The following is a 27,680-nucleotide window of genomic DNA, read 5'->3' as shown; positions in this document are numbered from 1 at the left end:
TTCTCAGTACCTACATCACTGAGAGAGGTCAACTGTCCCCTGCTGGCTGCTATTTGTGGGTGCTGGCCATCTTTTTATATTTTCAAACATCTGTTACAGTGTTGTCAAACTCTATCTTCTTTTAATTAAACATCTTTATGTTTTGCTTAGGCTGCTTGAGCTGCTATAACAAAATTCCCCAGAATATGTAATGGATAAAACAGAAACCAATTTCTCACAGTCCTGGAGGCTGGGAAATCTACATGGAGGTGCCAGAAGGGGCAGTTTCCTAGTGATGATTGTTCTCTATTTCCAAGTTGGTGCTTCTTGGCCACACCATCCTGAGAGAGGAACACTATATCTTCACTTGGTGAAGCCTCTTTTACAAAGTCTTAATCCATTCCCAAGGGAACAAACTTCATGACCAGCCATCTTTGTCATAATTAGATATACAATGTCCCTTAAGGAGCTCACTTATTAATGTTTAGAGTTGATGTAGTTGAGTCATGAGGGTTGTAATACCAGTAGTGGATAGATTCATTATAATATATTTATCTGGGTATTAGCTTAGGCCAAGTAGGGTTTGGCCAAAGGAGATTTTACCCTGGATGGGGTGCAACCATAGAGATTATATATGGTTCCTCCTCCCCCCTACACTCTATCTTCCTGCCTCCATCATGTGAGCACAGCTCACTTGCTCTTCCCCTCTCCACTTCCTACCACAATGCCCTGAGATCTGTGGCCCCCTGCCTCATATAGACTGAACTGGAAACTGTAAGGAAACAAATCTTTCCTATAAGTTATGTGGTCAGTCTTTTAGATTATATTTGCAAGAATGCTGACCAGAACAATTTCTTAATGGATGTCCTGCTTAATACTATTATATTTGAAATCAAGTTTCAAAACTTGAGTTTTGAAGAGGACACAGTCAAACCATAGCATTCCCCAACCTGAGTTTTGCTAAGTGACAATAAGGAAGAAAGGGACCCTCCTCGATGCATAAAACTCTTTGTGGCAATAACAGAAAGAATGGACGTGAATCACACATCTCAAAAAACTCACATGGTCAAAATAGATCGAGAATGCTAAGAAATACATAAAAGGCTTTGGCGCCTTAACAATATAAGTTAGGAACAACATCCACTAATAATTTATAAACATAACTCATCTCTTAATGAGAAACCACCTGAGAATGAATGATGTATCATGACATAAACATTATTCTTCTATTTTTGACCTGTCTGATCATTTGCAGAGAGATAAAACCAGTCTACATATCCTGTTACTGACCACTTCAATTATACTACCATCTCAGCTTGCCTTTTGTTATTCAGAGATGCTCCTTTTCATTTCCATGACTCTGAGATGGCAAAATGAAAGCTGTGGCTTAGAAGGTGGAGATATCCCTATTATTGCCCAAGTAAACAAGGTGCTCTGCTTGTGGCATTCTTTCAACACGGTGATTTTTGTTATAATCTCTCTCTCTCTCCAACCCTTTCCTCCCCTGCAACATACAACAAGTGCATCTGCGAAATATTTATTAGTCTTAAAAGCCTCATTTACTTTGCAGGCCATTTGGTATTTTCCTAGAGGCAGAATCATTGCTGATAAGAACAGAATCATTCACAAAAATGGAAAGTCCCACACTCATAATTTAGGCAACCGCCATTTACAACATCCCTAGCAATAATTTACAGAATGCTGCATCAAAAGGTTACACTCAGCTGCTGATGGAAATCACAAAATCAAAGTAAGAGTATTTGCTTATAATCTCATATGCCAACGGAGTGATTTTTTTTTTCAACCTCTGAAATTACATCTTCTGGAAAATTATCAGCGTTTTTGACAATGAACATGATTTTTAAAATTAAGACTAACTGCAGCACGCATGCAGCAATTGTAAAGTGCAGGGTACAACTAATGTTGACAGGAAATGAGTCTGTTTTGATGAAAAAGCTTTACCAAAAAATACAAATTTCTTAAAGCAACATTTTTTTTTTTTTGCCAATCATTTAGGAATGAAGAACAACAAAGCTTTTAAGAATATATGAAAATGTGCACCTTCCTTAAAGCTAGCCTCTCTTTTTCTCCTTTGTTCTATGGGCACAGCAAGTGTCACCGATTGTGGGACACTTTTTTACTGTAACAGGACCCTCCCTGCCTCTAAAGGTGTCTAAACCAAAGCACAGTGGACTCTGGTACTCACTGTTCTCTCCACTGTTATTTGTGGAATTGGCAAAGAGCAGCCTCTGCACCAAGCAGCTGTTATAGGTGGCTAGGATGTTTCTGAAGCCTAGAGGGGTGGATTGATGCTGACAAGCCACAGAGCTGATGACAAGAAGCTCTAAGGTTCGAAGCACAGCAGTGTGAATTTTGTTGTGTTCCACTGTCCTGTATGAAACAGGGATTGCTTCCCACATCTTGGGACCTTTCATTAACCTAAAGTTGGTCCTCATCAAAGCAAAACTGCATAGTAGAAAGAGATGAGCTGCATGACCTTTAGTGCACTTCTGTCTCTCCCACCTAGTCAACTCATTCCATATGGCCTCAGGCCATAGAGTTGCTCAAACCATACTATACATGATTGAATACTTAGCATAGAGGTGATAATAATTAATGTAAATGCTCCTATAATGTTTCTATTAATGAGAGGTTACTCTTTGTCTCTCTACCTAAGAGGTTCTGATAGAATCTTTGAGTCAGAAGGATCTTAAGTGAATATTCATTCATTCAAACAAAATCTGTTTTCTTACCTTAAAACAGGAACTGGTCCAGGAACTAAGGAAATAGTGTTATGCCAACCAATAATAATAAATGTTAGTAATGATATATAACAACTCTATTCAGATGATGTGTAGGGATTTATATTCAAGGCACTCTTCTATAAATTTTACATAAATTAACACTTACGATTCTGTCATAAGCCTATGATGAAGTGTTATAATTAGGCCCACCTGATGGAAAATATTAAATAATTTATACAAGGTCACACAGCTAATAAATGTCAGAGCCAAGATTTGAATCTGGGAGAGCAGTGTTCCAGATTAAGTAAAGTTAGTGCCCTAACTTTACTTTTATAATTTTTAAACAATTTTTTTTATTTTCCTTAATACTTCTTTTAATATTTGTGTGCATATTTCAGGTATACAGCATGAGGTAGTAAGATACACATATATGGCAAAATGGTTACTATAGTGAAACATATAAATACCATTCAGTATCATCTTTCCCTGTCTCTGCTGCTACAGAATTTATATTAGAGAAATAAACAGGTGAGTACATAAGCAGATAATGGTATAATCTATGCATGCTATCATCTCTTAGATCAAGAATGTTCCCCAGATGCTCCTGTGTTGAAGGCATGGCCCCCCGCCCCATGCACCAATATTCAGAGGTAGGGTATCTGGGGGGTGATTAGGTCATAAAGGCTCTGAGCTCATCATTGAATTAATCCACTAAGGGATTGTTGGATGATGGTAACTTCAGACGATACAATCTACTTGGAGGGAGTGGGCCATTGGGGACATGACCTTGGTGACTATATCTTGTTTCATGACTGACTCACTCTCTCTCTCTCTCTCTCTCTCCTTCCTCCCTACATCACCACTCCTTCTTTCCCTTTTTCTTTTTCTACCTTTCTCTCTCCAACTCTCAGCTGTGGGCAGGACTTTTCTGCCACAACCTTCTACCATGATGGTCCTTTCTTGGAACCAGCTGATCATGGACTGGATCCTCAGAAACCATGAGGCAAAATAAATATTTTCTTTATTGACTTTCTTAGTTTCTTATCATAGAAACATAAGGCTAACACAATACTTATCATATATAAATATAGATAAATAACATGATATAATATGTTGTACCCCAAAATAAAGAGACTAGGTAAGGAAAAGGATCTATATTAGACATGGAAGTCAGGGAAGGTCTCCATAAGAAAATATCATGGAAATAAAGACCTGGATGAAGGGAAGCCAGTTTGGTAGTTTTCAAAAGGTGCTCTGAGGTGCCCTACCTAGGACCTCAGTATCCTATGGCTGGTGACAGGAAACTGCCTAGGCTCTAGGGTCACAGTCACTGCTCAATCTGGTTTGGAATTTGACAGTTTCCAAGGAAAGCTTGCTTAAGGGAGATTCTATAACTTTAATAAAGTGTAGAAAGACATTGATCATATCCAGCAGATAAATAAACTAAGAAATAAACAACTTGCTTAAGGGCTCACTGCTGATCAGGAGGGGAATACGAGGGGAACCTAGATTCTATAATTTTAAATTTATGTCCTTTCTTGAACACAAAATTTCCTCCCCATCCAGAATATTCTGAATAGTCTGAATCTCTCTGAAGGCTTCATCCAATTCACTGTGTCTCTCCTTTTAGAAAATTCTCAAGCACGCCAGGCATGGAGGCACACGCTTGTAATTCCAGTACTTGGAGGAAGAGACAGGAGAATCACAGGCTTGAGACAACTTAGTGAGACCCCGTTTCAACATAAAAAAAATAATTGGACTGCAGTGGTGTAGCTCAGAGGTAGAATGTTTCTGGGTTCAATATCTAGTATCACACACACCAAAAAATAAAGAAGAGGAAAGGAATGAAAAAAAAAATAAAGAAACCCTAGGCTTGGTAAGAACCAACCACCTGGGGTAGTTTGTCCTTTCTCCTATATCCCATTAACTTTCCTACATCTCTGCCTCCTATTCGAGCTTATAATTTTCTTGATCTTAACCAATTATATTTTTGTTACTGTTCTACTGCACATATTTCTGATATGTATTGGCACTCCATTGTGGCATAGATAATTATTTCTGAGAGTTTCCACATAAATATAATTCTGATGATGGACCTTTATGTACCTTGACAGGAAATTCGAGGTAACCCAATGGCCCTCAATTCTCACACATACCTGAAGTTCGGACCTGCACTCTCCCTCAACTCTGACTGACATAATAATAACAGAGTTCAGAACAAAGCCCTCAATAACTCTCCTGTTTAAAGCATATTTTTTTATTTACAAAAAGCGTGCACAGTCAATTTCTCCTAAATTAAAGGCAGGAAAGAAACCCTACCAGTCCACTTAAATCTGTAGCAAACAGAATCCTTTGAATAACTCTTTCTGTTTTCTAGGAAAAAACAAACTGATTGCAGTGTTAAATGTTGATCCATTCAGTTTGTGTCTGAGTTTTTTGAAAAAGTAAGCAGCTGGCTCAAACAATTGCCCATAATAAATCACAACATGTAAACAGATAGATACATTGGAGGATGGCGATTAGTCTCACAGTGCAGATGGGCACTGAGATGACTCTTCTAATTTTAATAACATCTGTAATTTATTTCTGAGCAAAGGAATGCAAAGATTTTTGTGTGTGTGTGTGGATCTGGGGATAGAACCTCTGAGCTACACTACCTGCCCTATTTTTTATTCTTTATTTTGATACAAGGTCTCACTAAGTTGCGGAGGGCCTCACTAAGTAGCTGAGGCTGTCCACAAACCTCTATCCTCCTGTCTCAGCCTCCTGAATGCTGGGATTACAAGCATGCGCCACCACGCCCGGCTCGCAAAGATTCTTAACACACCTTTCTGACTTAGTACAAATCACTTTTATTTACTCAGGCAGTACTTCATGGGCCAGTTAACTTCTTAATTAAAGACAGCAAGATTCTCACATTCTACACAAGTGGCATGGAAAATACTGTTTGGTGTGCAGTATGTTCCGCTGGGACTGAAGCTGTTTTGCTGATGGAGAAGAAACTGCCACAGCGCTCACTGGGTTTCCAACTGAACACAACCTCTGCTCCGTGCAACTAAATCGGAGCCTCTTCACACAAACATGTCCTTTTCTGCATCTCACCTGAATTCTGTGTTTCTGCCTTCTTCCTAGCATGCAGAATCCATATTTTCATACCTTCCTGTTACTTTCTGCTTCCTTTTTCAGATCATGCTCTTTGGTGGTTTTAGGGATAAGAAGGATAAAGCAATCAGGGTGATAATGGTTATGTTGGGTCAGAGTCTCAGCCTTCTGAAGTTCTACGACTGCTACCACCTGCTCTTAAACGTGTATAAAATTTCAAAACCAAAAGAATAAAAGGGAAATCATTAAACTTTCTGATTTAAAAATATATTGCAAAGTTATGGTCACCAAAATAGTATGGTGTCAACATAAAAAGAGAGAGGCCCATGAAACAGAATAGAAAGCCCAGAAATAAGCCCGCTCATATATGGTGTTGAGAAAACTACTCGTGTGTGTGCGAAAATAGAAAGCAAGCAAACAAAATGAACTGGATCCTTACCTTATACTACATAAGAAAAAACTACTAGAAGAAAGAAGAAAATCAGGCCAGGCGTGGTGGTACATGCTTGTAATCTCAGCATTCAGGAGGCTGAGACAGGAGGATCGCAGTTCTTGGACAGCTTCGGGTACTTAGTGAGGCCCTCTGCAACTCAGCGAGAGCCTGTTTCAAAATAAAGAGTACAAAATAAGGCAGAGGGTGTAGCTCAGAAGTCTAATGCCCCTGGGTTCCATCCCAGATCCCCCCCCCACACACAAAAGAAATCTAGAGGAAAAAGCTCCAGGACAATGATTTTGGCAATGATATTTCTCGTATATGATACTAGAAACAAAGGCAAAATAATTAAAAAAAAATAAAAATGAACAAGTAAAACTACATCTAACAAAAAAGTTTCTACATAGGAAAGCAAACCACCAACAGAGCAATAAGGCAGCCTATGAGTATTTAGTATTTGATAAGGAGTTAATATTAAAAATATAAGGAACTCATACAATTCAATAGTAAAATTCTTTTTAAATCTGATTAAAAAATGGGCACAGGACTTCAGTAGACATTTTTCTTTCTTTCTTTTTTTTTTTTTTTTTTGGTGGTACTGGGGGTAGAACCCAGTGGCTTTTCTACCTCCGGGCTATACTCCCAGACCTATTTAATATTTTATTTGGAAACAGGGTCTCACTAAGTTGCCGAGAGCCTCACTAAGTAACTGAGGCTGGCTTTGAACCTGTGTGATCCTCCTGTCTCAGCCTCCCAAGTGCAGGGATTACAAGCGTGAGCCACCACGCCCGGCTCAATATTTTTCCAAAGAAGATATATAAATGGCCAAGAAGTATATGAGAAGTGATTAACATCATTAATTATCAGGGAAATGCAAAAGCAATTTAAAAAACTCTGAGATGTGAAGATGTGATTGCACACCTGTCAGGATGGTTATTATAGAAGAGATGAAGGTTAACAAGTGTTGGCAAGGATGCAGAGAAAAGGGAACTCTTAGGTATCACTGATAGAAATAAATATTGGGGTAGCTTTTATGCAAATCTACATGGAGGGTCCTCCAAAAAAATTTAAATATAGAATTATTAGCTGGATGTAGTGATCCACACGTGTAATCCCAGTATTTGGGAGGCTGAGTCACATGAATCATAAGCTCAAAGACAGCAACCTAATAAGAAATAAAAAATAAAAAAGGCTGAGGGTATAGCTCAGTGGTAGAATGCCCCTGGGTTTAATCCCCATCACTATATATGTATGTGTGTATATCTATGTTATACATAGATATACATATATATACACACATATATATTATATATAGATATATTATATAATATATCATATAATACAACAGTTCCCCTTCTGGATATATACCCAATGGAAATTAAATAATGCTGTGAAAGATATGACTATACTTCAATGTACTTCAATGGATTTTTGAGGATTATCCACAATAGTCAAGATATAGAATCTAAGTGTTTTATAAATGGATGATTGAATAAAGATATATGGACAAATGAAATAGTATTTAGGCTTTAGGAAGAAGTGAATCCTGTCATTTTTAACACAGTGGAAGAAGCTGGAGGATATATAAGTGAATGAAACCATCCCAAAAAACACAGTGAAACAAGCATCCCATGATTTTACTTGAATGTAGACTATAAAGAAGCTGAGCTTAGAAACGGTGCATGGAAGGGTGGGTGTTTGATATGCGGAGATGCACAGAAAAGATACCAACCCTAGGTTATAATGTGAGTAAGTTCAAGAGTGTTAATATGTGGTTTAGAGACTAAGGTTAAGCATGTTTTGCATACTTGAATAAGCTAAAAGAACAAAACCTAGATTTTCTGGTCACCAGCACAAAAAGGGAACTATGTAAAGAGAAGAACAAGTTAATTAGCTTGGGTTCGGTAGTATTTCACCATAAACAGCACACTATTATTGATGTTACACCCCTTAAATATGTAAAAGACTTAGTTGTCAATTATATCTCAATGAAGCTGAAAGGGAACACCCGCAGGAACCACACCACTAGGAAAGTCTGGGGGACAAGGAAGAGAAATCAGAAGTGCAGAACAATGCGTTAGGAGTGAAAATGAATCCTAAACAATCAATCTAACTTTTTGACTTCTGGGCTGATGAGATATGTACTTTGACAAATTCCCAAATCCAGAGGTTTCGGCAGCAAGAGACTTCCAGTGTTCTTAATATTAATGAGTTAAGCAGGTGGGTTTCAGACAATAGTGATTGGTGGAGACTATCGCAAATAGGAGACCAAATGTATCATCTAAAGGAAGCAGCCACTCAGCTCCATCCCTTTGGAATATCAAGCTACATTGTTAGATCCTCTGTTCTTTCATGAGGATTAGAAAAGGTAGATTTATTTTATTATTTATTTTTATTTTGTATTATTATTACTTTGTGTGGAGAAATTTTTGGGAATGGAACCCCGGGCATTCTAACTCTGAGCTACACCCCCAACGTAAGTTTATTTATTTATTTTTTTATTTTGAATCAGAGTCCTACTAATTTGCAGAGGGCCTCAGCAAGTTGCTGAGGCTGTCCTCAAAACTTATTCTCCTGTCTCAGCCTCCCAAGTACTGGGATTACAAGCATGTGCCACCACGCTAGACTGAAAATGTAGATGTTTTTTATTTTTTATTTTTTTTTGTGGTACTGGGGTTCCTGGAAGCCCTTCTACCTCCGGGATACACTCTCAGACCTATTTTTTATATTTTTATTTGGAAACAGGGTCTCTTAAGCCAGCGCAGCTGGCTTCAAACCTGCGCGATCCTCCTGTCTCCACCTCCCAAGTGTGAGGATTACAAGTGTGCACCACCACGCTTGTCAAATGTAGATGTTTTTTTAAAGAGAAATCTTCAGCTTTTTCAATATTAGATAAATCATATCAAAAAGAAAATAGAATGTGAGCTAGAAAATTCAGTCTCTAGGATAGAGCTCATAACTGTGGTCACGGGTCTCCATGAACAGCTCATTATAAGGTGGGTTTCTAAGTTTATAAGGTGGGTTACTTAAATAAATTCACCTAATCCTTACAATAAATTTATTAGGTAGAGACTATCACCTTAGTGAGTAGATTAGCTATAATTAGGGCCAGCTTTGTACAGTACCTACTTTTGTTTCCAAGTTAGTATTTGAATTCTCTCAGGAGCTCAATAGACCTTCCCACCCCACTTTCTCAGGAGAGAGAAATCACCATGTATAACTTAACATACCATAGTGGACATGGCATCCTTAAGAAATTGATGACCTCTTGAACAGTGTGAGCTTGTGGAAGAATACTGCAACCCTGGCTCTCAGTTCTGACTTTATCTGGGAATAACTTGCTAAGTTCTCCCTTCTTTCTAGGACTTATTGTCTCACCTTTCAATGAAGTGGCTGATGTCATTAAATTCTTAGGGACATTGAATTTTCCGCTTACATACGTCTTGGTGATTCAGGCTAGTGGAATTAAACTCCATTGACGTCACAAGAAAATACAAAAAGAAATTTAAAAAATTTCAATTTTAATGTGAAATTGAAAGCCCTTTCAATTTCACATTAGCTTATGCAAAACATCGTCTAATTTTAAGATCATGAGAAACAAGGTAAGAGGAAAATTAGACATCTTTTGTCCAAAATGATCCTTTGTAAGTCAAAGGCTCCTCTGTTCTCATTCATTTGCTCTGTCTCCTAAGAGGTAGTGCTTAAAATTTGTAGTTGCATGCAGAAATGGAAAATATACCCAATCACATTGAAATCAGGATTCAAAGTTTTAAAGAGTTAATCCCTAAAGTCACGGATTGTGTGCTAATGTGTTCGAGTGGTATTTCTAAGACAAATTGTCTTCAGATGTCAATGCAGAATACTTAATTTAGTGTAGATCCTCTTCAAGCTATTTTCTGAGCAGGATACTTTGTCCACTTGTGCATTCGTGGTGTTAAATCTAGAAGGTCCTGGAATCTTTGCTGAATTCCTAGATGCAAACTTTTATAAGCATGAACATTTTCTCATTAATTTACCTTCCTGAGCGATTGCTATCACACTAATCAATTTGTAGTGACTCGACCCAGAAGACAAACTGCAATACTAACATCAGAAATGGCATTGAACATTGTATGGATTGCCTCACTAATCTCGATTCCTTTCAGATCAGTGAAACACAGAGCCAAAATGAGGTCAGGGTTGCTTCGTTAGTCATCCTCCCTTAAAGCAGCTGACTAATCTTGTTCGACTGGACACTGGTCTCTTCTCAACTGGAAAAGCAGGAGGAGATGCCCCGTGAAATGGAAACCACAGTGGCGAACTACAGAGAAACGATTTTGCAGATAGTCCTACAGAGGAGCATCTTGTAGAGGTAGTGTGGGAACGGTCAGTATGACAAAATAGAACAAAAGCAAACCGAAAAGTAATAAGCAGGAAATGTGAGAGTGGAGAATGGAGGGCTGGTACACAGCACAGGCAAGGTTCAGGAGAGAGCATCATGGGAGTCTGTGATTAAGTATGGTGTATTCTACTGGTTACTCAGACAACACACATTTCTCCTTCCTTCCTGGATACAGAACCCCAATTCTGTTCAGCTGGAAAGAGTCCCCTGATTTGAAAGAGGGGTGCCCAACAGACTAAACCCAGAGATATTCTAATTTTGTTCTTTCATAATTTGATAGATCTCAAAGAGAGACAATGGCATGCCCAGTAAACTGTACTCTATTTCCTTTACTGTGTTCTGACATCTTCCAAAAATGAAATATTGATGGTTTATGCCCTAAATTACTTCTGATATTGCTCTCCAGTAAATTGAGGCAAAGCTTAATTGCAGGTAAAACAAAAAATAAAGAATTTTCAAGTTGAATACTAAATAGATGGTTTTTCAAAATAGAACTTGATAATTTGATATAAACAATTTACTCTTAAAAGCACTTAGAGTTAGATGAGATAATGTGTGTCTGTAATCCAAGTACTTAGAAGGCTAAAAGCTAAAACAAGACAATTGCAAGTCTGATGCCAGACTCGGCATCTTATCCAGTCCTGTTTCAAATAAAAAGTAAAATGAGCTGGAAATGTAGCTCAGAGGTAGAATGCCCCTGGGTTCAATCTTCAGTACAAAAAACGTATTGATGTACACATCATGGATGACTTCATTTCTAAGGAATGTAACATGATTTATTGGACAGAAAATGGATCTGTGTTTGCTTAGGGGTGGGTGGGGAAGTGGAATGATTTGGGAGGGACAGAGGGATGCACATGGGAAACAGAGAAATTATGACATTTTAAGCTTCCAATCAAGTGCATCTCTGTCAACTTACAAACAGGATGGTTGATATACTTGCTAAATTCAGTTTCTACATAGTACCAGGCACCTTCTTTTAAGTTCTCCAAAACACATTTCCCAATTCCTTTTCATGACTCCAATTCTGTACCAGAGAAACCTATTTCAAGACCCTTTGCTTGACATATATCAATGATTTCAGCCATAACCTTAAAATCTACTCCCTGTACCACCTCCAGCTGAAGCAGACCATTTATATATTTATGGAAATATCATTACTATAGATTAGAGTGCTTGGCAAACTATAGCCTGTGACCTAGTTTTGTACAGTCACTGAACTAGGAGTGGCTTTTACATTAAGTTGTAAGAATGGGAAAAAGAGCCTAAAATATTTACTTCGTGGCCCTTTATGACAAAAGTTTGCCAGCACTTTTAGAGAGGAGACCACTCTGAATTAGTGACTTAAATTTAATACAGATAAGATTATTAATCTACAGAACAACTAGTAATTAAAATGGATGACTTCATTAACCAGCTTGTCAGGTTGGAAGAACTAAGTACCAATTAAATAATGCATGTAACGGGCATTTTTTTTTTTAATGCTCAAACTTGTGTTTTTAGTCTAATCAGAACTATGATCTGATCACCCTCAGCACAGGGTTACTTTCTTACTCCTTCTAGAGTGTGACAGGGAATATATTACAATACTCTCAATATACCAAGTGTCCAAGTCAATGTACTTGAGGTGCTAGCTATCTTTGACAAGGAATCATTGGTTAGCTGGATTGATTTACTATGTTTTTTTTTTTTTTATGATTTTAACATTCTGGCTCCCTCTTTCCTAGGGGGTAGATGAAAAAGTAAACTTATTGGCAATCCAATAGTTTCACTCAGTTTAATTCAACTCAGGATTTTAGATGAAAGACAGGTAAAATTAGCCACTGCACCAGGTTGCTGCATTTTGTTAGTTATGCTAATCAATGCACACTATGCAAACGATGCTTTGGGGAACTTCCATGCTATTCCTTGCTTAGCAGGTGGATACAGAGCTATCCCAGACAGAGCGGATATACTAACAATCCTTTCAACCAGAAAATTCTATAACCCCCCACACAAACTAAGGAAGAAAAAATACAAATACTCAATAAATTTTGGTAATATTGGTTAGTAAAAGCAAAGTATGCAGGAATCACTTCTATCGTGATAACAAAGCAAAAATGAAAGTAAAAGCTTATATAAGACACTGTGGTTAGCACAGAGGTTTTGTTTATTTATTTTGTAGTAATTTTTTATTTTTGTAGTACTGGGGATGGAACCCAGTGGCATTCTACCTCTGAGCTGCACCCTCAGCCTGACTTTTTATTCTTTGTTATGAAACAGGGTCTAACTGAGTTGCAAAGGGCCTAAGTAGCTGAGGCTGTCCTTGAACTCTGATCCTACTGTCTCAGCCTCCCAGCTGGAGTTACATGGTGTGCCACCATGCCCAAAGAGTACAGAGGTTTTAGAATTGAATATCCAATAATGAATTCTTCTGCAATGCTACTTTACATGTATGTGGCTAGGGCATATGACTTCCCCAAGCCTCAATTCTTTAATCTGTGAAGTGGCACAATAATCTCCACTCCGGTGGCCCAATTTGTGAATTCAAATTTGATACTGATAATGCATGCAAAGCAGTAATGTGCTTGGAGCAAGATGTATACTCTACAGTGATTAAATATAATTTCAGAGTATACTTGATGGTAATGAACTGACCTGAACCACCTTTGGCTACATAGTCAAAACTGTTAATGAGAAAAATTGCAGTTCTTTATCTCTGTGTTTGCAAAGATGACTCTGATACACCTGCCATTTAAAAATAATATTTATTTAATTTTCTATTTATCTATCTTCTGCCACTACTGAGAATCAAAACCCAGGCATTCTATTTATTTAGCAACATCCCCAGCCCTTTTTAATTTTGATACAAGGTCTTACTAAGTTGCCCAGGGTGGCCTACAACTTATGATCCTTCTGCCTCAGCCTCCTGAGTAACTGGGATCATAGCTGTGGGCCACCACATCAGTTTAAACAAACAGAACTATTACCCTGCCTTGTCTAGTACGTGATAGGTCATGTCTCCTCCCTTTTCCTTCACTGGACCCTACAGCTAGGACAGGAAACACCAGAGTCCCAGAAGCCAGAAGTAGAGAAGGGGCAGACCTCAGATGCCACAAGGAGATTGGCACATTCCCGCCTTGCTAGCCCCCAGCCCCAGACCCTGCGACCTAAATGCCCTCCCTTCTTCTCTCAGGTGCGACTCTTCTGACCTATATGTGTCTCTGTTGACAGCCCTCGCCCAGGATTGCAAATAAAGTCCCTGGTCTCAAAGGGCTTTGCTAGATTTTTGCGACCCAGACTCAGTTTCAATGTTACAGTACCAAAGGCTTCTCCACACTTAAAGTCTTTCTCAACACGCAGCATCATCTCTAAGTCAGGTTAGCAGGATATTTACTGTTGTTTATCAGAAAGGGAAAGAGGCTCAGAGAGGTCACCTTACTTGCTCATAGCATGGCAGCTATGCTTACAGCCCAACACTTGTGATTTGGCCACGAATTCATGTTATTATTTGTATTATCCCCTTTCCTATCTTCCATCTCAGCTGATGACAAGATAAATTTACTCATATTTAGATTAAAAAAGATCAATATATATTTTTTTTAATTCTCTTGGCATTAACTTACTGGTCGGGACTGGATTTCTTTGGCGTAGAGAGGTTGTAAAAATTCTGAATCTCCTTCGAGCTTGAGACCTTTTTCTGTGATTCTCAAGTTTCCCATTCCATCCTGAAACGGAGACACAGAGATAAGAAGAAAAAATGTGATTAGCCAAATGTTCAGAATACCTCAGGCTGTCAAAAATGGAAACAAAGCGATTGCCTTGTTTTTTTGTTAATATTCGAAGGCGTAAACCGGAGGGGAAGTCCAAAGAAACACAGACAATACTAGGAGGCACTGTTCAATACATATTATGCAGATTATCCTTTCTACTCATTTATGCTGGGATGTTATTTTAACCAATATGTAATGCCCCAAGCCACTAGCTTGCAAGAAGAGGGAGGCCCTCCCTGCTAGGCAGAAATGGAAAAATTAAGAAGGAATGGAAGAAGATATGGAGACAAGAAGGGGCATAGAAAGAGAGAAAAGGAAGGTTCTTCAAATAAAGTGAAAGATCTGGTTTATAAACTTCCACGCAGAGATCTCGTATCTTTGTGGGTTGTGGGTCCTAAGTTCCTTTTGGACATGACTCTCATTGCTCGCAAAACATTTAAGAAGTCAAATTAGTTGTCAACACTTTGATTCCCATTTTATTAAGTTCCATTAAAACATATTCAAAATGAGAAAGACTAGATGGGAAACATCTCTGTACTCATTCCCCTTCATGGGTTTTATGACTAGACCTACCTGCATTCTCTCCTTAGTGTAAAGATGAAAATATAATTCCCCTCCTCCAAACAACAATTATTTCTTAATAAATATTGAACACCCTGTGTCAGTTAATGATAGCAATTATTCCTTGTGACTATCAAACTTAATCAAGGCCAATGTTCACATTTCACTAATGTATATTTTTCCTTATGTAATTTACTTATCTAAGTGGAGTTCTCTACTGCAATTGGTTGATATACAAAATACTAGGTTGTTCCCTAAAATCTCCAGTGGCAGTCAGAAATACGCTCACATAATGCACACACACACACACACACACACAAATGCCATTTTTCTAGGTAAGTTTCCCAAAGTTTACATTTTGTTGAACACACCCATAAGTTCACATGTTTTTCTCTGGTCACTTTATTTTCTAAAAACTGTCAGTTAAATCAACAAGTTTTATCAGACTCAGGTCTAGTTTTCTAGAAAGAATATATCCTAGGAAATGGGGTATACTTATTTTCCACTGCTATAACAAATCACCATGAACTCCAGGGTTTATAACAACACAAATTTCTTATCCTAGGTTAGAAGGCTGAGCCAGGACTCAACAGGCTAAATCCAGTTGTCAGAAGGGCTTGACTCGTTGTGAAGAATCTAAAGAAGAATTCTTTTTTTTTTTTGCAGACTGAGTTTTTCTCATATCCAGTACTCTGATGCTAAACTCTCTGTCCCTCTTTCACTCTGAGGGATCCCTCTTTCACTCTGATTTCATTAAACATATTTGAATACATGAGGATAATCTTCTCATTGTAGGATCACCTGATGGGTGATTGTAGCCGAACCTGCAACACTAGCCCCTTTGCATGTTGTGTAACATGGCCACAGGTTCTGAGACTGGGAGGTGGACATCCTTGGGGTAGGGGACATTTTCTGCTTGCCATGCTGGACATTCTTCCATCAGGAAGAATAAACCATCTTTGCTGTGATGTCAGGGGCCATGGGTGATCTTTGCCTGGAGGGTCTTTCATTTCACTAAAGGTTTCAAACCTATTAATTCCTTTTAATTTATTAGCTGGGATATTATATGGAGAAAATGTTCATCTCATTCATTATTTATTCAGCCTAAATCACATTTTATAAAGACAGTTGATAGAACCTGATTTTTTCTTCTCCTTTATTGGCTGATATTCAAAATAATGAATTGGTTACCTAGCATTCTCCAGACCAATATGCCTTTTTATATTTAAAATGCCACTACGCATTTTAATTGGTTTTATTCCAACACAGGTGTTATTTTTTTTTTAATTCTTAACATTTCTGCCTTTGGCCCAAGGAGTCTTCTTAAGATGATTCCTGAGTTCTTTTTATCATGACCTGGTAATCTTTCATGGAACTCTTGCTTCTGTGCTAGCAGGATGTGCGAGGGTGTCTTACATTTGTTCTGCTCCAAGTCTGGAAGCAGTCATTTCTAGTAAGAAGCCCTTGTTCATTTTGGCAGGAGCTGGTATTATTCAGGCATCAGAAGCTCAGAGATTTGCATACTCATGGTCTGCTTTTCCAGAAAAGAACTAAAAATCAAAGTTTAGGGCAGTGAAAAGCAAGTTTGGTATACATATAAAAATCAAGTTTGGTATGTATAAAAAGCTTATTTGTTTGATAAAATATACCAAACTTGATTTCATACGAAGGGTTAAATTAAATTTGGGACTTGAAGGTTTCTATCTAACCTCATGGATATTATAATGTTAATACCTTTCTACCATACCAAAAAAGACTTTGTCCATTCTCAGTAACATCCATGTGATAATTCATTTGTTTTAACCCACAAGAATCTCAGAACCCCAATACCACTACAAAATTGACAGCAAACTAATAAAAGAAATTGAAAACTTGTCAGCTTAAAAAGTCTTTTATGGATAGTCTACTAGGAAGGTATGCTTTATTGGATTTCAAAGTCACTTGATGTCTGTTCTTTCTCGTTGTATCACACTAGCAACATGATACACAGTCATGTTCAATTCTCGTTTCTTCTGATTTATTTTTGTGGTGCACTGGATAAAACCCAGTGCCTTGTGCATATTAGGTAAGCATTTTACCACTGAGCTATACTACCAGCCTTGTCTCATTTCTTTTTCCTCTCAATTTTTTATGACTATTTTTTATTAAGCCCAACTTTGATTATTTGTTTGTTTTTGAGATGTTGTCCAGGCTGATCTTGAACTCCTGGGCTCAAAGTATCCTTTAGTTTCTGCTTTCCAAGTAGCTGGCACCAGTGTCAAATCAACCAAGACAAAAAAAAAAAAAATGTTCAGAACCATATTTTCTTTCTACCAAGTGTGTGTGTGTGAGTCCCGTTTGTGTTCACATTATGCAGATGTGTTGTTTTGATTTATTCTGCTACTTCTTAGCAGCATTTAAAAACTGAAATATCTGAATGAATAATCCAAGTTTCCAGTTTATTTTGAAGACTGGAACCTGCTGTTGACTTGGGGCCTTCTTTCTCACATGGCCATCACCAAAAAAAGCATTCTCCTGCCTGGGCTAAGATGACATGGCAAGAATTGGAGATGATATTAAGTCAGCTCAATATTATCCTAAGCTCCACGATTCATTAGACTCCACCTAACCTATCACCCCGATTGCATGGTCTGAGCCTCCTGCAAGGTCTTCTCCCCAACACTGCCACTGTGTGTGTACTGCCAATACATCAAATGCCAACAATACATGGTGTAGGGCTGAATGACCACTGGAGAGATGGGCACTCTCCCCTTCCTCACCAAAGCTGTGTGCTTTGGTGAGGAAGGGGAGAGTCAGGGGTTATACAGACCTTCTATACCAGCATTCCTCCTTCATGGACAACGTGCCATGTGCTTATTTCTGGTTTGGGCCCTAGTGGGCACAGCTCTGCCAAGAGGGCCATAGACTGGGCACACAAATCCAGCAGGGGAGGCAAGAGACTGGAGGACATGTTCGTGTCTCCCCACAGCAGGGGGAACCTACAGGCAAGGGGGAAAAAGGGAAATATCTGCAGACACCTTTAACCCTTCTGAAATAGAAATGAAGATCAGCTTTTATTGGGGGCTTATCCTCTATTATCTCCTTAGCTAGAGAGATAGAGACCTTTGCAGAGAAATATATACTAGATCTGATTTCTACACACTTACTCAAGTGTTCTGTTTCTTTGCATGATATGTTTACAACAATTACAACACAAATAAGAATTCATTACTATTGCTACATACAAGATTACATTTGTGGTAATTAGCAAGCCTCGCCTCTTACCATACTTACATCTATCTCCTACCTTTAACATTTATTGATGACTTACTAGGCACTGATCAATGTACTCTGTCCCTTTCATGCTTTGCAGTGCTAATTTAGTCCTTTTTTACATACCCCTCATGTCTGGAAGCTCAACCACAAACTTGTCATGCCCCTCTCATTTCTTCAACTTCTAGGTTCTTCCTAGTCTTTTTTTTTTTTTTTTTTTTTTGCATTTTAGCACATAAAGAGTATAAAGGTCACATACTTACACACCACTATATCCAGGTTCATGTGTTAATTTTTTTTTTTTTAGTTTTTTATAATTTTCAGTACTGGGGATGGAACCCAAGGGCATTGTACCTTCAAGCTACACCCCCAGCCCTCAGCCCTATATTGCAGTCTTTTTATTTTTGAAACAGGGTCTCACTGAGTTGAGAAGGACCTCGCTAAGTAGCTGAGGCTGTCCTCGAACTGCAATCCTCCTGTCTCTACTTCTCAAATGCTGGGATTACAAGGGTGTGCCACCACACCCAGCTGGTTCATATTTTTAAAAATTCTTAAAACAGGGTGTATTCATTTTGAGTCACCCCTCCATGCCAGTCTGGTATAGAGCTGTATTTCTATTTTCTGAATTTCTATCTTTCTAATAAACTTCTTTAAATCTTCAAAAACCAGAGAATTCAATATTATCCCCAATTCCTGCAACATCATCTCAAGACATGTAACCAGATAATTTTGTTATTAAGCATAGTTCTTCCTAATCTTATACAGCGCAAACTTCAATTCCTTGGCCTCTTTCCTTTCCTCTAGATCTGTCTACCGGTACTTAGTTGGACCTAGCAACTAGTGAAATTTTCTTTCAGCCTCCATTTGCAAAACAAAGCAGACTAGAGTTGCCTACTAAATACATCCTCACATTTTAAATCTCTTTTATGACTTTCTAACAGAGATCCTGCATTTAAGACATATCACTATACCTTGAGGTCAGCTTTCCTTCAAAGGGTGACACCTTTGATTGCAGAAGCAGCTATAGGTAATATTAAGATAAGACTTTTGGGTCAGTTCTGAAAAACAATGTCTCTTCAGATAAGATGTAAAAGACACACCTGAGATTCAGAACCACTTAGCTTTTCCTTTTTCAAATAGTAAATTGAAGTTTGTTATTTTTTAAGACTAGTATGAAAATTCTGGTAGCTAAATGATCAAATAGCTGGTCTTGACTGACAGTGCTGTTCATGAGATGGTCCTCTTGTCTGTAAAGCCCATCTGAGATAAGTGGGAGATAGGGCTCCAGCTGTCATCCCAGTGAAGGCAGAGAACCCCAACTGTGTTGCTCACTACAGTGTCATAGTACCTCATGCTGGCCTGGCCCATGGTATTCAACCAGATCAGGAATTTTTTAAAGTGCATGCACAAATCCCATTATTTCCCCAATCTAATTTAAGGAGGTCCCACTGCAAGATCTTTCAGGCAGATAGGGGCTGGGATGGGGTAAGGAGAGGAGGGGTGTGGAATCTATACCATGTCCCTCTGGACAGATGCAAGGACTCTGGTATTTATTCTTCTTTATTTGCTCCAGATTGGTGGGCTGTTTTGCACACAGTTTTCTACAAGACAAGTCTTGAACAAACAAAGAGGTTTCAGAGTGGCAGGATAAGATACTGAAATATTCATTCGTTTCTTTCCTCTTCTCTCTCATGCTTGCGCTTGGTCCCTCATGTCCCTGTTTTGAACAGGCTCCCAGGTTTTTTGATTACTTGGTTTAGAGACTGTGAGCTTGAAGAAGCAGGGGGAGCCTGAGAGCAGCAAGATTCCCCATCTTTTGTAAAAAGTAAATCTCACTGAATGGACTGTGCTGGGTATGTTGGGAAGAGAGGCAAAGAAAAGAGGAGAGGGATGGATAAGAGATCTATGCTTCCCAAAGCTGAGGGAAACCAGTGTTATGCTAACACCCCCAGGGGGGATTAAGGCTTCAGAAGGAAATAGCTGCAGGGCTCTGGTATCACAAAAGAGTCCTGTATGCAGAATTAGCAGAGAGGCAGCTGAATGGCTGAGCCTCAAGGGATCACATGCTTAGGGCCCCAGTGCTCTCAATTTCTCAACCACAGCCACCAGGGGACAGTGACCAGTAACCCTATTGGTTGTGGACAAGACTCTGGGACATCTACAAAACCCTCAAGATGAAAGGTAAACTTTGCTGTTGGGCTTGCGGCATGAGCAGTGGGAATTGATATTAGGTTGATTTTAAGTAAGTGCTGTTTCTTGCTCCTCTGATTTTCCTGCTGTGTCAGCAACAGACTGGGTTTTAATTTTGTCAGCACATTTCCAGGCTTGAAGCGATGCCAAGTCCTGTTTTAGTAAGCAGTCTCAAGATGATCTCTGCCTGGAGCAGTTGCAGTGGCAGCCAGGGCTCAGCTCTGATCCAAGCAGGAGAACATTTTAACCTAGGTGTAGATTGCATTAAAATGTAAGCTTCACCAGGGTGAGAAATCTGATTGTTTTGGTCACTGCTACAGTGTCAGTTCCTAAGTACAAGTACTTTACTAAGTGATGGAATTTATTTATTCCAAATATAGATGCTTCTTGATTGACAATGGGGTTATGTCCCACGGGTTGACTATAAACCCACTGTAAATTGAAAGTGTCCTAAGTAAAAAATACATTCGTTGTAGTAAGATATAAAATGCCCCCTGAAAATCTCATGTAATAGTAATGCTCAGAGTTTATGTAATTAAGTCATGAGGGTTCTAATCTCATCAGTGGGTAAACCCATTGTAATAAATTTACTGGGTGGTAGCCTAGGATGGTGGAGTGTGGCTAGAGAAGGTGGGTCCACTGGGGGTGTTGCTGTGGTGGCTGTGCTTTTTACATCCTCACACTTGGAGATTATAAAAACATTAAAATGTAACATCTGTTCCTATGTGAGCTTTCAGTCCATTACAGTACGTATCCCTGACCAGGGTGATGCATCCCCCACTGGGCAAAAACTAGTTATTGGAAAACTGAAGGGATGAAAATAAACTTTTATTCTCTCTATGTAGACGGTATAAAAATGCTGAAGTATAGAGTACACATGCTCCTGGAAGAGAAAAAGTCAATAATGAAGAGGTTGGGAAACACCACTGTATTAGAGTAGTCTAAGCTTACACTACTGTATTAGAGTAGTCTAAGCTTTGAAACTTTCTTTCTTCTCCTTAATCTATAAATGGTCACTCCTGCCATGTGCATCTTGAACCATCTTCTTTGTAGCTGCTCAAACATTAAAATATCACAGGGCACAGCAGCAAAGGTAGAGAAGGAATTCCTCAGTGTAACAGGTAACGGGCTTCCTGCACTGAACTTGCCCACTTCCCCAGCCCCACCTCTCACCAGTATCCCTGCACCATGCCACCTAGGATGCTACTGATTTTTCTAAGCCTTTTCCCCTTCACAGTGTTTGTAAAGGCTCCTCCTTTGGCCAGAAATACTCTATTCCCAACTCTCTTGCTTCCTTCTTCAGTCCTTTTGTTTGTGTTGGAAATCTTTTCGGAGCCTGGCATCACCCCTTCTGTGTGTGTGTGTGTGTGTGTGTGTGTGTGTGTGTGTGTGTGTGTGAATTTCTATCAAATTCCATAGCTCTTGTCTCCTGGCTCCATTTCTTCTATCTCTTCTCCTCTCTCTTCTCCGGTTATATCTCATGTCACTTGCCATTGTAATCATCCATGTACATCTATGTTCTTCTTCACTACACTTCAAATCTCTTGAGAGAAAGGATTATCTATCACTTGTTATTAACCTTTGAGGCCTACAAAATTGTTTATACCTCCCCAAATATGTGACTGCAACAGAAAGAAAGAAAAGAAACTGGCTGAGCTAGAGATTGTTCAGAAAGTGCTCACTGGTGCAAATTTTAAAACATGAATAATGAAAACTACCATTTATATATGCAGTGCACAGAGTACCTTAAAGTCATTAATCCTCATTGTAATTCTAGGGACTAGGCACTGTTAGCCCCACTTTCCAGTTGAAAACACTTATGCTTAGTAGCTCTGTCAATCTAACTGCAAAACTCGTAACTAACACATTCCATACTGCACTGCTCAGCTCCAACTGTGTACCTACCCCTGTGCTAAATGCTCATGGAGGAGTCTTGACAAGGTACAAAGCTATAAGCTAGAGAAAAACACATAAGCAATGCACATGTGGACCAGGATGTGAAAATACAAGGACTTTCAGACACCACTAGAGGGGACGTAAAACGGTGAGGCTACTCTGACGTTCGACTCTTACAACTAATCACAGAGCAACTTTAAGACTCAGCATCTCCATACTTGTCTGCCCAAGAGTAATAAAACAATCTCTATTTAAACACACATGATCAGGGCAGCATAGTTCTTAACAGCCAAAGAGGAGAAATGACCTAAATTCCCATCAAGTGATGAATAAAGTATAATATTCTATATCCACGTAATGAAATACTATCTAGCGATAGAGAGGAAATAATGATCCATGTTACAATATGGATAAACCTCAAAAGCATTATGCTAAGTGAAAGAAGACAGACAGAAAAGACCACATATTGTATGATTCCATTTATATATAATGTCCCGAGAGGCAAATCTCTACAGACAGAAAGTAGATTAGTGGTTGCCGGAGGTCGACAGTAGACATGGGGACTGACTACAAATAGACTCGGGGGATTGTACTGAGGTGATGAAGACGCTCTCAAGATGAACTGTGGGGACAGCTGCATAACAGAAAATTTACTGAATTGTAGACTTAAAGTGGGCTAATCTTCCTACTATGCAAATATAACTTTTAAAGGATTTTTTAAAAGTAAGAATCTGGTATTTGATGCACACCTCTAATCCTAGTACTTGGGAGACTGAGATAAGAAAATCATAGGTTCAAGGAAAACCTCAGCAACAAAGCAATACTTTCAACAACCTAGGGAAACTCTGTTGCAAAAATAAAAAAAAATAAAAAGGGCAGGGGGGTGTGTAGGTTAGAGGTAGAATGCACCTGAGTTCAATCCATTCCTAATACCACACACACACACATGAAATGATATTCACAATAAAGAGGAATTCATTTCCAGAGAGATGGTATATATGCTTTGGGATTCCCTGAATTGGTCAAGAGAACTGGCTCAGGGATGCATGTTGAGGTTAGGCGGGAGGTGGAAAGGAGGTCAGATAGGGAGGAGACAAATTAGAGATGACTGTGTTTTTTTCTACACACTGTGAGGAACTAGTATGTTGGCCACATTCTATTTCTATCAAAGACCAAGCCTGATGAAGAATCTCCAGGAAGCAAGACAGAGGTGAGACAGGAGATATTTTGTCAGTAATTAACTTGTGGGACAGGCCACAGAGGTAGCTCCTGGCCTTTCTTTTCTGGGGAATATTAACAAAGGTAACAAAGGTAACATCACTCATACTGAGTGATTAACTCAACAGCCAGAGACAGAGGCAGGTGACCCCTTTGTGTTGGTCACAGCTCCTCATTCATTTTGTCATTTGCCATCTTATCTCAACTCCACTAATATTTTTTTTTCTGTTTTGCTATTGACATTGACATATATTTTCTTTTTTCTCCTTTCCCTGTTTACTTCTCAGTTACCATAAAATTTATATACTGGTGAGAAGAGAGAGAGAGAGAGAGAGAGAGAGAGAGAGAGAGAGAAGAGAGAGAGAAAAAAATAAAAGACACATGTAACTGTCATTGCTTTCGTGACTAAATAGGTCAAAATTGTGATTTCTCAATCACACTAGATTTTATAACATCTAATAAATTTGTTTTAAATGATTTATGGACCTAAGCCCACTATATTTGAAGCATTTCATATTTCCTGTTCCAGGTTGACAACAGTAATGTATAGACAAACATTCTTTGCTCTTTTCTTTTCCGGGTGGTAAGTAAAACAAAGAGGCTGGGAGTGAGAGGGAAAGAGAGGTTCCGGCCTCCACAACACACACAGGGATTACATCTAAACCTCTTTATTATCAAATTGTCTAAGTCCTGCTTTTCCTGGATGGCTTAGCTCTCTACTTCTTTGGAAAGCCTTTCTTGATTTTCTTCAATCCTTCGGGAACCATCCTTCTGTAGTGACTTGAAAACGTGTGTGCGCAAACACACGCACGGCATTCTGATATACTGACTAAGAGTATAAGTCCTCTAGTCAGACAGCCCTGGTTAGAATGCTAGCTCAACCACTTATTTTTCGGTACTCTTTCTACATCTCTTGTTACATAGATGAACACTTAGGTAATCAAGATAATTATAACTTGTAAATTCAGGATTAGATCAGACAAACCATATGTATTAGTCAAAAGAAGCTAGGTTATACTGTGGTAACAGGCAAAATGTCAGTGGCTTCAAACAATAAAGATTTACTTCTCAACTAAACTATATGTGCATGAGGGTTAGCAAGGTGGTCACTTAGGGGTACAGGGTGATAGAAGAGCCACCATTTTAAATATTCTGCTGTTTCCTATTTCTCTGGGCACATGTGTGATTGTATTTCTCTGCCTACTTTGATTGGTTTGATGACTGAAATGTGGGCAATTCAGAGTCAACTGCGAGGGGCTGCTTTAAAAGACAATGAATGCTTGACCACATTCTTCCATTATTTTTCTCTCAAGATTGCAAGCTTTGATCAGGCAGGCCCAGTCTTGTAGCTCCTTTTATCCTAATTGCCTATTATAATCCCTGATCCAGAGAAAAGGGACAGTAAATTCTCCAAAAGTCTTCTGTTATCCACAGAGAACCTGATTCCTTCTTCCATATGAAGTGGAATCCAGCTTTAAAGTCAACAAGTGCCAGGTTCGAGTTATGCAAACCAGTACCCTGTTTGCTACCCATTGGAGAAAAGAGCCAGAGCAACATTTGTGTTGTTGTATAATCCTGAACCTCACACAATCATAGGAAAAGCACAGCCCTTGGGTTTGGCCTCAGTTCTTGCATGGGTTTTTGGCACAAATTTGGATAAGCTCGGCCTCTCTGATTCTATTTTCCCAACCCCAAAGAGATAGCTGAGCAATATAAATATTCAGATCCCACGTAAGCACAGCCCAATTCCATGGTACACAAAAATAAGAGGCTACCTGGAAACCAAATCTTAACTTAGACTGGGATTTGATACCTACAACTCAAAAAAGGCTACAATTAGGGTATCTTGTGTGACTTGTAGTCTTGCTAAAGAAATTCTTACAAAATCTTCCTGCAAACCATTCAAAATGCACACTAGATTGAGGGAGGATTTAGGCATAAAAGCCAAGGCAGGCACATTGTTCTGAAGCAGAAACGTGTAAGCAACCTTTAAAAAGAGACATTGGTGGTGAATTTATCGACTATTTGAAGGGAAGAAAATGAGAGATGTATAATAAAGTGCAAGTTGCTATATCCCCTGTCTTAGGTGAAAAATGTGAGCTTATGAATCCTGAGCTATTGTTGATAAAGAGGGGACTCATTTATCTCAGAGAGACACAGAAAAGAAAGTAAGTGAAATATGATTACGCCCGTGCCAAGTGTTCAGATTAAATCTGTGCCATGGCCATCCCCGCTGCTAGGTGAGTACTTCCCACCAGTAAAGCCCGATTAAGATGCTGGCCTGAGTGATACTAAAAACACACGCTGTGAAAATCCCTTCCAAAATAGAATTTTTCGCCAGGGAATACACCCCAAGGGAGCTCCTTGTCCTGTCTTCTCTCTATTTTCATTAGGAAAAGTTGTCAGTTGTACACGACAGTGTCTTTTATGAGACTTCAAGTTAAAGCTTCAAAGGGCCCACAGTCTTTGTGATACTTGTGAGAAAGGTTTCTAGGGACGGGTTCAGAAATATGAAAGCTAGTATGCGTACTCGTGGCACTGGAGCTGTCTTACCTATTAATGTGGCCCTCTCTTCAAGCTTAAATGCCCAAATTGGCTTTCCAAGAGACATAGTCAGGTGTACTCCCAGGCTTTCAGATGTGGCACAGACTTTCCCAATTATGTTTAGCCTTAAATTAAAGAGAAGAAGCAATTGTCCAGGGGAGATGTCTATGGCAGCTTCCTTTGCTTGCACTCCTACATCCTAACAATCTTCCCATATTTCAAGCATGTGTTCTCGAAATAGTGGAACAGCTGGTACTGGATGGGGAACCACTGAGTCCTGGAAGAATCCTGTATTCTCAGTGAATAAAACCTGTAATTCCCACCCGAAGGTATCACACAGTCAGAGCTATGAAGCACTGCACAGAAGAAGGAGACAAAGGAAAAGGGTAGAGGGTAAGCAGAGAAGATGAGTGCACTTGAAACACGAGGTCCATGAAGTGGTCTCTAAGAAAAAACTCAATTAAAGTGAGATAAACAGCCACTGGAAGACCTGGCTAAAGGGAAAATGAGTTTGGTCTATTTGAGATTCCTATGTATCAAATGTCAATTGCCCATGTGACTAGAGTGGAATCATACAGCTTCCGCCTGTGGTAAGGAGCAATAGAAAGCAGACAGAGAGGGGTGCGAAGGGACCTGGGCGTGTTGCTGCACACCCTGTAATCCCAGTACTTGGGAGGCTGAGACAAGAGGTTCGCAGCCAGCCTCAGCAACTTACTGAGGCTCTCTGCAACTCAGTGAGACCTTGATTCAAATTTTTAAAAATGTAAAATAGGCTGGGCATGGTGGCGCACTATTGTAATCCCCACGCTTGGGAGGCTGAGACAGGAGGATGACACAGGTTTGAAGCCAGTCTTAGCTACTTAGTGAGGCTCTCAGCAACTTAGTGAGACCTGTTTCCAAATAAAATAGAAAATAGGTCTGGGAGTGTAGCCCAGAGGTAGAAAATCCCCAGCAAACCCCCCCCCAAAAAAAAAGTAAAATAGGGCTGGGGGTGTGGCTCAGAGGTAGAAAGCCCCTGATTACAAAAAGGATGGGGATAGACCAGCTAATATAGTATCTTGGAGAAGATGCTACCAAGAAGTTTGGATTGTATTCATAGAGTAGCCAAATGGCAATCAAATATGTTAATTCAGAGACTGATGGAACCTGATGCACATTTTCAGTAAACCAGCAAGACTTCCACAAAAGCACTAAACCATACTTGAATGAATCCTCTACCTCAGACTTAATACTAAAAATAACCTTTTAAAAACATCATTGATTCTGTGATGTTGTTCAACTTAAAGAATTGGAACACTTTCCCAATTTCTGTTGCCCAGCCAAATCCGTAGGCACAAGGACCAGACCCTCGACCTTGGACTTAGGAGGCTTGTTTGGAGCCCAGTTCCTATGGGACCTTACCCGAACCTTCTTTCATTTCTGAGAAGGGGCTGAAGACACCGCTCCTTCAGCACTGTGTGTGCGCATGGGCAATGATCTGCTTATATGGTGTCTGAAAGGCTGTACATGCTCAATGGCTGATCTCTCAAGAATCATACAGTCCCCAGCTCTCATATCCATCCCCTTCTTGCTTCCTTTTCTGTGGGGAGCCATTAAGGTTTTCTCCTAAAAGAATATTTCTGACTCAG

At 39.3% G+C, this 27,680-nt stretch overlaps 1 protein-coding gene across 1 annotated transcript in view; it reads right to left on the bottom strand.

Moving 5' to 3' along the window:
- The window catches only part of SGCD (sarcoglycan delta), a gene marked incomplete at both ends in the record, with an annotated part of 422,413 nt that overhangs the window by 222,062 nt on the left and 172,671 nt on the right, over nucleotides 1–27,680 (bottom strand). Inside the window, one exon of the mRNA XM_080699026.1 lies at nucleotides 14,245–14,346. Within this exon, the coding sequence (XP_080555152.1) occupies nucleotides 14,245–14,346 (102 nt within the window). The remainder of the gene's footprint in view (nucleotides 1–14,244; nucleotides 14,347–27,680) is intronic.

This window comes from Muscardinus avellanarius, assembly GCF_963383645.1.
Source record: "Muscardinus avellanarius genome assembly, chromosome: 7".
In the NCBI taxonomy this organism is placed as follows: domain Eukaryota; kingdom Metazoa; phylum Chordata; class Mammalia; order Rodentia; family Gliridae; genus Muscardinus; species Muscardinus avellanarius.
This window is presented reverse-complemented; position numbering and strand designations above follow the sequence as displayed.